Consider the following 15,331-nt stretch of genomic DNA (forward strand, 5'->3'; position numbering starts at 1 on the left):
AACATCTCATCTACTGTGTCTGTTGCTCTTGGTATAGTCTCCTCTACGTTGGGGAGATAGGATGCCAACTTTCGGAACTTTTCAGAGAACATCTCCGGGACACACACACCAACCAACCCCATTGCCCAGTGCTCAGCCACTTCAACTGTCCCTCCCACTCTGCCAAGGACATGCAAGTCCTGGGCCACCTCCACCGCCAAATCCTAGCCACCTGAAGAAGAATACCTCATCTTCTGACTTGGGACCCTCCAATCACATGGAATCAATGTCAATTTCACCAGTTTCCTCATCTCCCCTCCTCCCACCTTATACCAGATCCAACTTCCAACTTGGCATCACCCGCTTAAACTATTCTACCTGTCCATCTTCCTTCTCACCAATCCAATCCACCCCCCAATCCAATGTATCATCATCATCTCTCACCTTCATCTACCTATTGCATTCCTGGCTACCTTCCCCCTAGCCCCAACCCTCTCCCAGTTATCTCTCAGCCCCCTTGCCACACCACAACCACCCCCACATTCCTGATGAAAATTTATTAGATTAGATTAGATTCTCTAAAGTGTTGAAACAAGACCTTCGGCCCAACCAGTCCACACCGACCCTCTGAAGAATAACCCACGCAGACCCATTTCCCTCTGACTAATGCACCTAACACTATGGGCAATTTAGCATGGCCAATCCACCTGACCTGCATATCTTTGGACTGTGGAGGAAACCAAAGCTTATGCTGGAAGTGTTGACTCTCCTGCTTCTCGGATGCTGCCTGACCTGCTGTGCTTTTCCAGCACCACACTTTTTAACTCTGATCACCAGCATCTGCAATCTTCACTTTCTTCTCACTGTTCTATCATCAGTGAATGTTCACACTTCTGGCCTTATGATGAAGCAGCTAAACTGTTGTGCCTGGACGCTGCCATGATGAACTCCTGCAGAGATGTCACAGCCTGAGATGACTAAACTTTAACAACTGTAACCATATTCCTTTTTGCTATGTATGACTCCAACCAGTGGAGAGTTTTAACCTTGGTGATTCAACTTCTGCAAAGGGTCCTTAATGCCATATTCGGTCAAACAGTGCCTGATGTCAAAGGCAGCTACTCTCACATCATCTCTTGAGTTCAGCTTTAATATCTATGTTTGGATTAAGGCTGTAATGAGATCAGGAGATTTTTTGGCTCTGACAGAACACAGCCTGTACTTCAGTGAGCAGGTTATTGGTGAGTAAATGCAACCTTTGAGGTGATTTAAGAGATTTGCACCCTATTCTACATTTTAGCACACCTGCGCCCGACACCACAGAAGAAATTACGTTTCTTTTATCTTTCAGAGAATTAAACTTCTTGCCAATATCTTGTCAACTATTCTTCTTTCCTTCAATCCAGCACCCAACCTCTCCTAAATCTTAGTGCTGGATCCATTACCAACCTGGAACCAACTTCAACAACTTTCACACCCCGAAGACCATAAGACCATAAAACGTTGCAGTAGAAATAGGCCATTTAGCACACCAATAAAAGCATGGCTCATCTGAACATTTTAAACTCTACTTTCCTCCCTTTTCACTGTAACCCTTGATTTCTTACTAATTAAAAATCTGTCTATGTCAACCAAAAATATTCTTACTCACACAATCTCAACAGACCACTGGGTTCAAAAATTCCATAGATTCACAACTGAGGGAAGCAACTCTTTCTCATCTCTGTCATAAATGGGTAATTGCTTACCATGAGATTATCCCTTCTGGTCTTGAATAAAGGGAACAATCTCTCCACATCTACTGTGGAGAAAAAAATGGAGGCTAGAGAACTCTGGGGAAATGAGTATTGACATTTTGAAGACAGTTCACATTACAGGAGAGGAAGTTCTGGAAGTCTTTGTGAATATAAAGCTGGAGAAATCTCCAGGAAGTAATCTCATGCATCCTGGGACTTTAGGGAGGAAATTACAGGGCCCCTGGCAGAAATATTTCTGCATTAGGCCGGAGAATTGGAGAGTGGCTAATATTTGTTTTAAAATGCTTGTAAGGAGAAACTGGGGAACTTTGGACCCATGAGTCTGACTTGGGTGTTGGGTAAGTTGTTGGGGGTGATTCTGAAATATAGATTTACTGCATTTGGAGAGACAAGGTCTGATTAGGGATAGGCAGCAAGACTTTGTGTGAGGGAAATCATGTCTCACACATTTGATTTGAAATTTTTTGAGGAAGTAACTAAGATTTACAAGTTCAGTGCCGTGGACTTTAGTAAAGTTGTTGACAAGGTTCTGCATATTATACTGGTTAGGTAAGTGGTATCCCGTGGATTTCAAGGTGAACTTGCCAATTGGGTGGAGCATTGGTTTAATGGCAAAAGACAGAGAGTGATGGTGGAGGGTTTGTTGGATTGGAGGCCTGTAACCAGCAGTGTTCTGCATGGATCAGTGTTGGGTCCACTTCTGTTTATCATTTATATAAATGATTTAGATGTGAATATAGGAGGTGTGGTCAGTAACTTTGCAGATGATAACAAGATTGGTGGTATAGTCAAGACCGAGGGTTGTCTAAGATTACAAAGGCATCTCAATTAATTGTGTCACTGGGCTAAGGAGTGGCAGATGGTGTTTAATTGCGATTAATGTGAGGTGTTGCATTTTGGTAAAACAACCAATGACAGGACCTATACAATGCAAAGTAGGGTCTTTGGTAATGTTGTAGAACAGAGAGGCCTAAGGGCTCAGGTGCATAATTCTTTGAAGTTTGTGTCACAGGGTGGTGAAGAAGGTGTTTAGCATGCTTGCCTTCATTGCTCAGACTTTTGGGTATAGGAGTTAGGACATCATATTGTACAGGATGTTAGGTCTCTTTTGGAGTACAGTATCTAGTTCTAGTCACCCTGTTATATGAAGGATGCTATTAAGGATTCAGAAGATTCAGAAGAGATTTAGCAGCATGTTAGAAGGTTTGGTTATAAGGAGAGGCTGGGACTTTTTCACTGAAGGTTTATAAAATTGAAAGGGGTATAGATAGGGTTAATGGTAGATGTCTTTTCTCTGGGTGGGGAATTTCAAGGCAAGGGGATACAATTTTAAGGTGAGAGCAGAGAGATTTAAAAACAAAACAAGGGGCAACTTTTTTACACAGAGGTTGGTTCATGGTGGATATAGCCAACTGCTGCCGTGCTTGATCTCTTCATAGCCAACTGCCGCCGCGACATTAACCGCCTCAACCTGTCCACCCCTCTTACCCACTCCGACCTCTCAGCCTCGTAACGTGCAGCCCTCCACTCCCTCTGCTCCAACCCCAACCTCACTATCAGACCAGCAGACAAAGGAAGCGCGGTGGTAGTTTGGCGCACCAATTTTTTACACTGCTGAGGCTAAACGACACCTCCTCCTACTGCCCCCATGACCATGATCCCACCTCCCACCACCAAACCATCATCTCCCAGACCATCCATAACCTCATCACCTCAGGGGATCTCCCATCCACCACATCCAACCTCATGTCCCCCAAACCCAGCACCGCCTGTTTCTACCTCCTGCCCAGAATCCATAAAACTGACTGCCCTAGCTGACCCATTGTCTCAGCCTGCTCCTGCCCCACCGAACTCATCTCTGTATACCTCGACATGGTCCTGTCCCCCTGAGTCCAAGAACTCCCCACGTACATTTGGGACACCACCCACACCCTCCACCTCCTCCACGATTTTCGCTTCTGCGCCTTATCTTCACCATGGACACCCAGTCCCTATACACCTCCATCCCCCATCACGAAGTCCTCAAAGCCCTCCTTTCCCACCAATCCAACCAGTAACCTTCCACTGACACACTCCTTCGACTGACTGATCTGGTCCTCACTCTGAACAACTTCTCCTTCCAATCCTCCCACTTCCTCCAAACCAAAGGAGTAGCCATGGGCACCCGCATGGGCCCCAGCTATGCCTGCCTCTTCGTCGGATATGTGGAACAGTCCATCTACACTGGCACCATCCCCACCTTTTCCTTCGCTACATAGATGACTGTATCGGCGCTACTTCGTGCTCCCGCGAGGAGGTTGAACAGTTCATCCACTTTACTAACACCTTCCACCCCGACCTCAAATTTACCTGGACAGTCTCAGACTCCTCCCTCCCCTTCCTAGACCTCTATCCCGGGCGACCGACTCAACACGGACATTTGCTATAAACCTACCGACTCCCACAGCTACCTAGATTACCCCTCCTCCCCCTGTAAAAATGCCATCCCATATTCCCAATTCCTTCGCATCCGTCGCATCTGCTTCCAGGAGGACCAATTCCAATACTGAACAACCCAGATGGCCTCCTTCTTCAAAGACAGCAATTTCCCCTCCGACATAGTTAAGGATGCTCTCCACTGCATCTCCTCCACTTCCCGCTCCTCCGCCCTTGAACCCCTCCAATCGCCACCAGGACAGAACCCCACTGGTCCTCACCTATCACCCCACCTACTTTCAGATGCATCGTAGCATCCTTTGTCATTTCCGCCACCTCCAAACAGACTGCACCACCAAGGATATGTTTCCCTCCCCTTCCCTATCAGCGTTCCAGAAAGACCGTTCCCTTCGCAACTCCCTCGTCAGGTCCACAACCCCCACCAACCCAACCTCCCCTCCAACCTTCCCCTGCAACCGCAAGAAATGCAAAACTTGCGCCCACACCTCCCCCCTCACTTCCCTCCAATACCCCAAGGGATCCTTCCATATCCATCACAAATTCATCTGCACCTCCACACACATCATTTACTGCATCCGCTGCACCCGATGTGGCCTCCTATACTTTGGGGAGACAGGCCGCCTACTTGCAGAACATTTCAGAGAACACCTCTGGATCACCCGCACTGACCAACCCAACTGCCCCATGGCTGAACACGTTAACTCCTTCTCCCACTCCTCCAAGGACATGCAGGTCCTTGGCCTCCTCCATCGCCAGACCATGGCAACACGACGCCTGGAGGAAGAGTGCCTCATCTTCCACCTAGGAACCCTCCAACCACAAGGGATGAATGCAGATTTCTCCAGGTTCCTCATTTCTCAGTCACAACCCTTGGACTCAGCACCGCCTTCTTGACCTGCAATCTTCTTCCCTACCTCTCCGCCCCCACCCCCTCTCCGGCCTGTCACCCTCACCTTAACCTCCTTCCACCAATCGCATTCCCAACCCCCCTCCCCCAAGTCCCTCCTCCCTACCTTTTATCTTAGCCTGCTTGGCACACTTTCCTCATTCCTGAAGAAGGGCTTATGCCCGAGATGTTGTTTCTCCTGCTCCTTGGATGATGTCTGACCTGTTGCACTTTTCCAGCAACACATTTTTCAGCTCTGATCTCCAGCATCTGCAGTCCTCACTTTCTCCTCATGGTGGAGACTGCAGGTATAGTTACAAAAAACATTTGGATAAGTACATTAATGAGAAAGGTTTGGAGGGATATGGGGCCAGGAGCAGGCATTTTGGAGTAGTTGAGTTTGGGATTACGTTTGGCATAAACTGGTTGGTACCAAGGGTTCTGTTTCTGTGCTGTATGACTCTCTGACTCTACTCTATCAAGCTTCCCATGAATCTCACATTTCTATTAGGTATCTGTCATTCTTCTTCTTCCTCCAATGAATACAGACTCAACCTACTTAAACCTCTCATCGTAAGAAAATCCCTTCACGCCCAGAATCAAATTTGTGAACTTTCTCTGCACTGCCTCTAATGCTAATGTATCTTTGCTTTGATAAGGAGACCAAAATTGTACACAGTATTGTAGCATATGGTCTAGTAAGTGCTTTATGTAGTTTAAGTAAGAATTCCCTATTTTTCTAACCCAATCCTTTTGAAATAAAGTGAATATTCCACTTGCCCTCCCTATTGCCTGCTGAATTTGGATGCTAGCTGCTTATAATTCATGCATAGTAGTCCCCAAATCCCCCTCTGCTGAAGGTTTCTACAGTCTTTCTCCATTCAAATAACATTCAGCTCCTCTATTCTTCCTGTCAACATACATAACCTAACATTCCCCAAATACTATATTCCTACAGCCAAGTTTTTGCCCACTTGCTTAACCTGTCTACAGAGGAAACTCGAATATCCGAAAGTCACGGGCGGGGAATATTTCGTTCAGTTAATCGAATTCTGAAGAAACGAATGCCAGACAACATAGTTCAGTCAAGCATTGGGACCTTGCGATCATGCCAGATAATCCATATTCAGTTAATCGAATGACGGATAATCAAGGTTCCACTGTATATGCTTCTGTAAACATTGGCTAACATCTTAACAGCCAATGAGACATGCCACTTGAGACACTTCAGACTATGATTTAATGACATTTAGCAGAGAATAAAAATAGCTCTGTCATTTAATCTTGGGTAATTTTTCATGTTGTTGAAACTAAAGAGTAAGTGAGAATGTTACAATTCGCTTTTCAGTACTTTAAACTCTTTCTGCTTAATCTTCACTATTACCAATTCTCATGGTTAGATATGATCTTGTCAAGATTTGCAGTTCGTTTGCCAAAGTTCCTAACGTGAGAAGTAAGAAAAACATTATTATAATGAAATTTCACTTAGAATCTTGCAGTATTGGCTCTGTATTTTTAAGAAAATAATTTATCACCATGAAAAGTTTAAATTATTCAGTGGTGATACTATGTTTCTTAAATAAAAGCTGCTATTCTCTAATGTGATAATTAATCTGACTGAAGTATTAATTGCAATTTACACAGATTCTGTACCTTATTTATCCATTTTATAAGAAGGTGGTCATGAGTGTAATAAACCTCATCACTGATGGTGAAATTTCTGAGACTATGAAAGAGCAAAACAGTGTTTAGAAAAACACAGCAGGTCAGGCAGCATCCGAGGAGCAGGAAAATCGACATTTCAGGCAAAAGCCCTTCATCACGAAGAGCAGAACAGTGTCTGCCTTTGAACAGACCAGCTAAAATCTGTTCATGAAAAATATGTAGCAGATTACATTAGAGAAATGAATTAATACCATGATGCACTGGATTACAAAGTAATTGGCTGGAGCTTCAGGCAACTGGTTCGAAACTTCAGTTACACTGCCATGGTGCTCCTTCAGGTGACAGGGAGACTTGCTGCACCCAATGTGGAGTTGAATGGCCGCATCTTGTAGTGATCAGGTCAAGAGAGGATGCATGTCAACGGTGGATGTAGGTCACCGTCTAGCAGGGTAAATGTTAATAACCACTACACATGTAAGAAGAATATGATTCCCAATATATCAATAGTATTGTTTCCAAAATGATGATGTTTTGACAATATGTCAAGAGATGGTTTGATTTTATCGTAGCATTGGACTATGGTGATAATCCAAGTTTCTTTGTTATTAACTCTGCTCATTTCTAGTATTTGCAGAACTTGGCCTATGTTCTAAGAGCTGCCAAGGGACTAGAGGTTTGTAAAACAATGACTTGTTTAGAACCTGTTAGTTTTTTAACAGCTGACATCCATTCTCTTGTGGCCTCATTAAAATGAATGGGAGCCTACCTTCCAGACTGAGTAGTTGAATGAAAGCTTTATTTGTTTTGATGATTTTGTGTATTTTGCCACTTAATGTCATGCTCCTCACAGATCATTACTCACAGCAGGGAATGCTCTTAGCTCAAAATACCACTGAAGTATTACAAACACTGGTCAGCGGTCATGTGCAGCAACACTTTCTAAAATTACAATTACAGTGAAAAATGAAGATCCAAAGTTAATAATCTTGTGTGTGGGTGGATGGATAGAGTCAAACACCTTTATAGGACTCGCTTTCTCAAGCACAATTTCATTGTGGCCATTTTATATGTAAATGTCAGGCTTGTACTGCAATGCAGTCTTAGATAAATAACCAATCTCATTCAAGTAAGAATTTTTATTCAATCCTCAAAATAACTTAAAACTGTGATCTAACAGTCATCTAACTGTAAAGCAGTGTTATAAGCTCAATGTTGATGTCAATGAAACATTAAGGATTCAAATTTATAACTTAATCAGATGATTGTGCAACTCTTATCGATGTGCTCAAATGTCCATTGTCTTCAGGAATGTGTAGGTTAAATGCCCTGGTCAGGGTAAATATAGGATAACAGGGTCGGGGAATGGGTCTATGTGAGTTACTGTACGGAGGGTGGGTGTTGACTTGTTGGACTGAAGGGCCTGTTTCCACACAGTAGGGATTCTATTCTATTTTCATCTGCAGACATTAAAATGGACTCAATTATTAGTTACTGTATGTACTTAAACTGAACAGAGATTCTGATTTTTCTATTTGAAATATTGATGCTCTGCATACTTTTTCATAAAAAGGAGACCAGTAGATATGTCCACATTACATTTACTATACAACTCAATGTATTTTGTTAATTCCAGTCGACCTTTCACTGTGCTTTGAATTGTTTCAATTGTTTTTCAGGCAGAATTTGCTGAGATTAACCTGATTGCTCAAGCAGATGGTACCTGCATGGTCGATATGCAAGTTTTGCGAAATGGCACAAAAGTTGTCAGGTGAGACAAGGAATTACATGGACAAAGCAAGAGGAACAGCACGACATGTCTGTTTTTTATTAGCCATCTTGTTGCCTCAGAAAATTGCATATCCATATAATTCCACACATGTTTTTGTAAAGGTCAGTTAGTGTGCTGATTGATTTGGTTCTTCATATAACACTTCATCACCTCCTAATGAGGTGTACTGTAACCCAGCAATGAAGAAAGATTAGCTGTGGAGTTGAACAATAACTTTGGGACAAGGTCATGTAATAGCAGGTAAAGTTGTAATTAATGCACATATGTTTTGCCGGTTTAAGATATCACCTGGAACTGAAAGCAAATTCTAGCCAGATGTTAGACATTTTACTTTCTGTCTGGAAAATAGTTGCCAAAGTTACCTGCATGTCCAGGAATGTAACGTTAGGTGAGAGATTTGTACATTGCAAGGTGAAACATAAAACCCAGTTTCCTTTCTGATATCAGGATAATTGTAATTGTTTGCAATGGAAATCATTACATCAATTCAGAATACCATAACCTCAAAAAAAATAGAAAGACGGTTTTCAATTCTTTCTTTGCAGTAGTTGGAATTCTGTATTTGTATAGGGAGACAGATGATAGTTTACAGTTACATATCCAATTAACCAAAACAAGGATGAGTACACAATACAAATGAGCAATTTATGTTTCAAAATATTCTTATAATAATGAAAATTTTGTTCAGTCTACGTCAGTGCAGATGACTACCATTGTAACTGCCACTTTTATGGGACTTAAGAGTAAACTAATTTGATAAATTGAGATACAATGATTGGGACAAAGTGTTTATTTAGCTGAACCCACAATAGACATAAAATCTTTGGATTAAATATGTATTCAAATACTTTCTTCATTGCTGTATTCTAGTGTTAAATATGTACTATTTTAAATATTTTTAATAGGATCATGTTTGGAAGAAGTCAACTAGTTTCAAAATGCAAGTGGATCTAAAAGAAATCAGCCTTGTGAGCACCTTGCCAAGAGTCAGAGTTGGAAGCCTCTGACTTCATTGTTAAAGGGCACTTACAGTCAAAACATTAAAATCAAATAGCGAACTATATAGGACACAAGGTGTGAGAGAGTTAAATTTTGTGAAATCGTGATAGCATTTTGAACTTTTCGAATCTCAGTTGAAAGCAATTCGGCTGAATTTAGTGCCTCAGTAATGACTCATTTGACACCCCCTTATCCCTGAGTCTTCCAAGATTTAATTGTGGTTTGGGGACTAAATGGAGGCCGGATGTTTTCCCACAGCCTCTGTACCTGATCAAGGGACCTGACATCAGAAGGTGCCTGGCCATTGAAAGCTAACCTCTACCACTGACCATGACTCCCATTTGATACCATCCCAGCTTTTCTCACCTTTACAGGTCATTCTGCTATAACGTGCGATTCATTAACGTGAATTCACTATAATGCGAGTGACAAGTTGCAGACATTGTTTCTAAAGCACAAACTTTTAAAATCTATGTTGACTGTAACGTAATTACATCACCAACACTTTAAGTACTGTTTCCAAAGCGTGATTTTTCTATAACACGGCGTTGCACAAGAATGCAGACGTCGTGTTAAAGAAGAACTGCCTGTACTCTTTGGCCCCATGTTGATCCTGGGTTTCTGGTGCAACCAAAAAGTTCCTGTTGGCCCTGTGGCAATGGTGAACTGGTAGCCTCTGAATGATTGGCTGGCGGCTCTCAGCAGGAAGGACCTCCGCTGCCAGGGATCACAATCATGGGGAAGATCTAACAGTGGCCACACAGTGCCTGAAGGTCCCCTGATATCCATCAGGCTTTCTCATGCAAGGATTCCTACAGTGAAAATATCAGTGTCAGTAGGAGTAGCCCTAAAGTGATTATTCATTGGCACAAGAGTGGGCACTGCTGGTTACACTTCAGCAGAGATCTGTAGTTGAAAGGCGTGATACCCCACAAGAGATTTTTATGCTTATTATTCAGCTCATTGTGATGTGTAAATTTCTGGTTATTGTGTTTAAATGTGAATGTCAGGATGAAAGAGAAGTCAGGAAAGAGAGCAGAAAACAGGCAATACTTTTGTCCCTTGTGATTTTTAAGCATGTTCCAATCAAATGCCCAATGGTTCCTGCTGCCGCAATAGTGAACAAACTGACTATATCCGACTCCAGAAAAATAGATCTGGGGTGATTGTGGGGTTAAAGAAATGGGAGAGGAGAATGTATCTTCTTATAACCATGCTAGTCAATTCCTCGATGCTGCTGAATTCTATCCAACCTTTGCTCACTGAGTGGTTTAATGTCACTCTGCAATAGAACATATAGAACATAGAAGGATACAGCGCAGTACAGGCCCTTCGGCCCTCGATGTTGCGCCGACCGAATCCTACCTAACCTATACTAGCCCAATAACTTCCAAATGCCTATCCAATGCCCGCTTAAATGACCATAAAGAAGGAGAGTTCACCACTGATACGGGCAGGGCATTCCATGAACTCACAACCCGCTGTGTGAAGAATCTACCCCTAACATCTGTCCTATACCTACCACCCCTTAATTTAAAGCTATGTCCCCTAGTAACACCTGACTCCATTAGCGGTAAAAGGTTCTTAGTATCTACCCTATCTAAACCCCTAATCATCTTATACACTTCTATCAGATCTCCCCTAAACCTTCTCTTCTCCAATGAGAACAGCCCCAAGTGCCTCAGCCTTTCCTCATAAGATTTTCCTACCATTCCAGGCAACATCCTGGTAAACCTCCTCTGCACTCGTTCTAAAGCTTCCACATCCTTCCTATAGTATGGCGACCAAAACTGCACACAATACTCCAGATGAGGCCGCACCAGAGTCTTATACAACTGCAACATGACCTCAGGACTCCGGAACTCAATTCCTCTGCCAATAAAGCCCAGTACACCATATGCCTTCCTCACAGCACTATTTACCTGGGTGGCAACTTTCAGAGATCTGTGTTACTGGGTAGGAATAACGTGATCAGGGATAGCCAGCATGGTTTTGTGAAGGGCAGGTCGTGCCTCACAAACCTTATTGAGTTCTTTGAGAAGGTGACCAAGGAAGTGGATGAGGGTAAAGCAGTAGATGTTGTGTATATGGATTTTAGTAAGGCGTTCGATAAGGTTCCCCATGGTAGGCTAATGCTAAAACTTCGGAGGTATGGCATTGAGGATACATTAGAGGTTTGGATTAGGAATTGGCTGGCTGGAAGGAGACAGAGGGTAGTAGTTGATGGATTATGTTCATCTTGGAGCGCAGTTACTAGCGGTGTACCACAAGGATCTGTTTTGGGACCATTGCTTTTTGTTATCTTTATAAATGATCTAGAGGAAGGACTTGAAAGCTGGGTAAGCAAGTTTGCGGATGACACAAAAGTCGGTGGAGTTGTGGATAGTGAGGAAGGAAGTGGTAGGTTACAGCGGGATATAGATAAGTTGCAGAGCTGGGCGGAAATGTGGCAAATGGAATTCAATGTAGCTAAGTGCGAAGTCGTTCACTTTGGTAGGAATAACAAGATGATGGATTACTGGGCTAATGGTAGGCTACTTGGTAGTGTGGATGAGCAGAGGGCTTGTTTCCTTACAGTTCATTCATACTCAACATAGCATTTAACCTTTCTGCTGGATATTTCTTCTCACTGTTAAAATTAAGAGATAAGAAATGTATAAACTAATCAAGGCTACTTAAGAAAGATTATGCAAAAAGCTGAGCCAAACCCCATGGACAACAATGACCATCACTTTGTGGAGAAAAACGAAATTTGACATTTTGTGCAGTAAAAATCACACTTCCTGATGAGATACTGAATATTAGGTTTGCTATAAACCAGGCTATTGTCCTCTGTATTGTAGGAGTTCTATAGCAGATCTGTGAATACTTGGAATAAAAATAAAAGCAGCATTAGAAAATTTGCAGAATTTTCCAAAAGTTGGTCACCCTGTTTTTTTTTGGGAAAGAGTATAGATTACACGAATCTATAGTTTGCAGTCAGTGTATTTGATACTTAAACTATTGAAACCTTAAACTGGGTGGTCATAATCTTTCTAACAACTTGTGGGGTTTCATCATCCTCCGCTATATTCAATAAACGCGGTGGCTCAGTGGTTAACACTCCTACCTCACAGCACCAGGGTCCCAGGTTCGATTCCAGCCTTGGGCAACTGTCTGTGTGGAGTTTGCACATTCTCCCCGTGTCTGTGTGAGTTTCCTCCCACAGTCACAAAGATGTGCAGGTCAGGTGAATTGGCCATGAATTATGTGCATTAGTCAGAGGGAAATGGGTCTGGGTGGGTTACTCTTTGAAGGGTCAGTGTGGAGTTGTTGGGCTGAAGAGCCTGTTTCCACACTGTAGGGAATCTAATCTAAACAGGTTGCTACAGTGAGATTGTAGCAATATGATTAATGCTTTTCTTGCCATTAAGAGCATAACTTATTTTGTATTCCTACCATGCAAATTGCCTGGTGTTGTGTAAATGCAAATAAGAGCTGTAAATTACAGCTCTTTCCTCATGGCACATTCAAGGTAGGTGTTAAAGTTCAAACTGGTGCCTGATGCTGTAGTTATATGAAAATTATTACAATAGATATTAATCATTTAAGCTGTCTAGCCGGGCTCTTTCTCTAAAAACGGCAATAGCATGAATGCAATTTGATCAGGGTCATGATGGAGAGTTCACAATGTAATTGTGGTGTAGGCTGTCTCTGGTGTTGTATGAAGAATGTGGCATTGAATTCTAAATTACAAAAATGCAGGTGGAAACAGTAACCATCGCCTGTAGTAATAAACCTTTTATCATTAATTATAGTCAAAACCTAGCCAACTAAATAACACAAGCAATCTGCAATCTCTGATGCTTTCAATAATGTAAACATGCTGGGTGACCCACTGTGAGTGAGGGAGTCTGGTAGAATGAAGCTGGTCTGAACTGGGCTAGTTTTATCCAGTTATACATTTGCCCCTCTGCTTCTTGGAGATTAGTTTCACTTGTGATTAAGCCTGTGCACCATTCAGGATATTGATCCCTCTCTGTAGATCTGAAAACTTCTTTAATATTTGTTATGGTTTGATGTTTGTTTCAGTAAACTTTGCTAGCAGCTCTTACATATGTATTTGATATTTCTGTGAACTCCGGCGTCCATAGGATCTAAGAGTAAAACTGAATACATGGAAAAATGACCAGACAATAGGGAATGTAATCTGCAGGTCAGTTGGCACCTGTGGAGAGAGAAATAAATTAAATGACTTGAATTCCCCTTGGGCTTTAAGAATTCAATGTTATTGTGAAATGGGGAGCTTTATTTGATACTTTAGGCTAAAATATTTTACTTGGATAAAAGTATCCAGCTCTGATGAACAACCATTGAGCTGAAATGTTGGGCCAGATCTTCCATTGTTGGAATATTAGCATAGTTGGATGTTGATACGTTATTACCAATATACTCTTAAAGGCTGTTGGCTCCTTATCCTAAAATAAATCTCTTATCCCCCTGACCTACTGTAACACTCTTCTATTTACATTGGTACATTGTATGTTACAAAATATACCTCCCTAGACTAGTGTCTAAGAGCTCTCTGTTTAAATGCTCCTTTCATACATTTAAACATATGATTTAGGATCACAAGTAACTCATTCAGTCCCTTGAGCTTGATTCTAGATTGAGTAAGATCATAGCTGATTTGATGTATTTTACATTCAAGGCTCACATCTAACTGTTCAAATTTTAAACAGTGCTCCCTCGTTTTCAACTCAAGTACAAGAGGACACATCCTTTCCAAACTGTCTTGCTGCTGATGTCAGAATAACATCATCATCATTTGCCTATTCATTGTACTACATAGGGCTCTGAACATTCAGTCAGTCACACTGGGAGCAGAGTGCACAAATGATGGTGTCTCAGTATGGGGTCATCTTCATTGGAGAATTTAATGAGTTTGAAGCTGGTAGGCCATCACGTGGATCATAAGGTTCCAATATTTCATGCTTGAAGCCTCGTCATTGTGGAGCCATTGGTCAACTAAGGCCTATCATACAAACTCCCCATCCATTGAGGACACATAATGGATGGGGTACTGCACTGCTGGCAGCAAGTAGCCAGCGATTCCTTATCATTTTCCAAAACCAACCCCATATCATTGAGGCCTGGAGGATCTAGCTCAATGGTCGTTCATCAGAGCTGGATACTTTTATTGAAGTAAGAGGTTTTAGGCAAATACAGAGGCAAGGAATTGGCAGACACTTTGGGATCAATTTCACAATTCTCAACAAAGTATATTTCATTGAGAAAGAAAGACGCTATCAGATGGATGCACCATTTTTAGCTAACTAAGGGAGTTAAGGGTCATAGCAAGTATAAAAACATTGAAAGAAAAAGTCATAAATCAGTAGCCAATAAGATTGGGAAAATGTTAGAAACTAGCAAAGGATGACCAAAACAAAAATGCCATTATGAGAATTGGAATATGGAAGAAAACTAGTAAGAAATATATAAACAAACAGGAAATCATCTGCAAGTATGTAAAAAGTTGGAAAGTTACTCAAGTAAGATGAGTTGAAAAGAAGGGTCTGGTTCCATGCCGGAAGAATCTATGATTCTGTGTTTGGGAGTTGGGTATTGAGGGCAAAACTGTAAGCCAGGGAGAATAGTGAATTGTAAGGATGTTGTGTGACTTCAAAGGGACATTGACAAGTTGACCAAATAAACACACACCTGGCAGATGAAATTTAATGCTGAGAAATGTAAGGATATACATTTTGGTAAAAGTAATTTGGAGAGAGAATTCAGGTTCAATTATACAACTTTGAGGGGCGTACATAAGCAGCGAGACTT

At 42.0% G+C, this 15,331-nt stretch overlaps 1 protein-coding gene across 1 annotated transcript in view; it reads left to right on the forward strand.

Annotated features, from left to right (window-relative positions):
* syn2b (synapsin IIb) overlaps nt 1-15,331 on the forward strand; it is a 392,491-nt gene that overhangs the window by 231,645 nt on the left and 145,515 nt on the right. The window contains exon 3 of the mRNA XM_060835534.1: nt 8,400-8,491. Within this exon, the coding sequence (XP_060691517.1) occupies nt 8,400-8,491 (92 nt within the window). The remainder of the gene's footprint in view (nt 1-8,399; nt 8,492-15,331) is intronic.

Source organism: Hemiscyllium ocellatum, chromosome 14 (genome assembly GCF_020745735.1).
Source record: "Hemiscyllium ocellatum isolate sHemOce1 chromosome 14, sHemOce1.pat.X.cur, whole genome shotgun sequence".
Taxonomy (NCBI): domain Eukaryota; kingdom Metazoa; phylum Chordata; class Chondrichthyes; order Orectolobiformes; family Hemiscylliidae; genus Hemiscyllium; species Hemiscyllium ocellatum.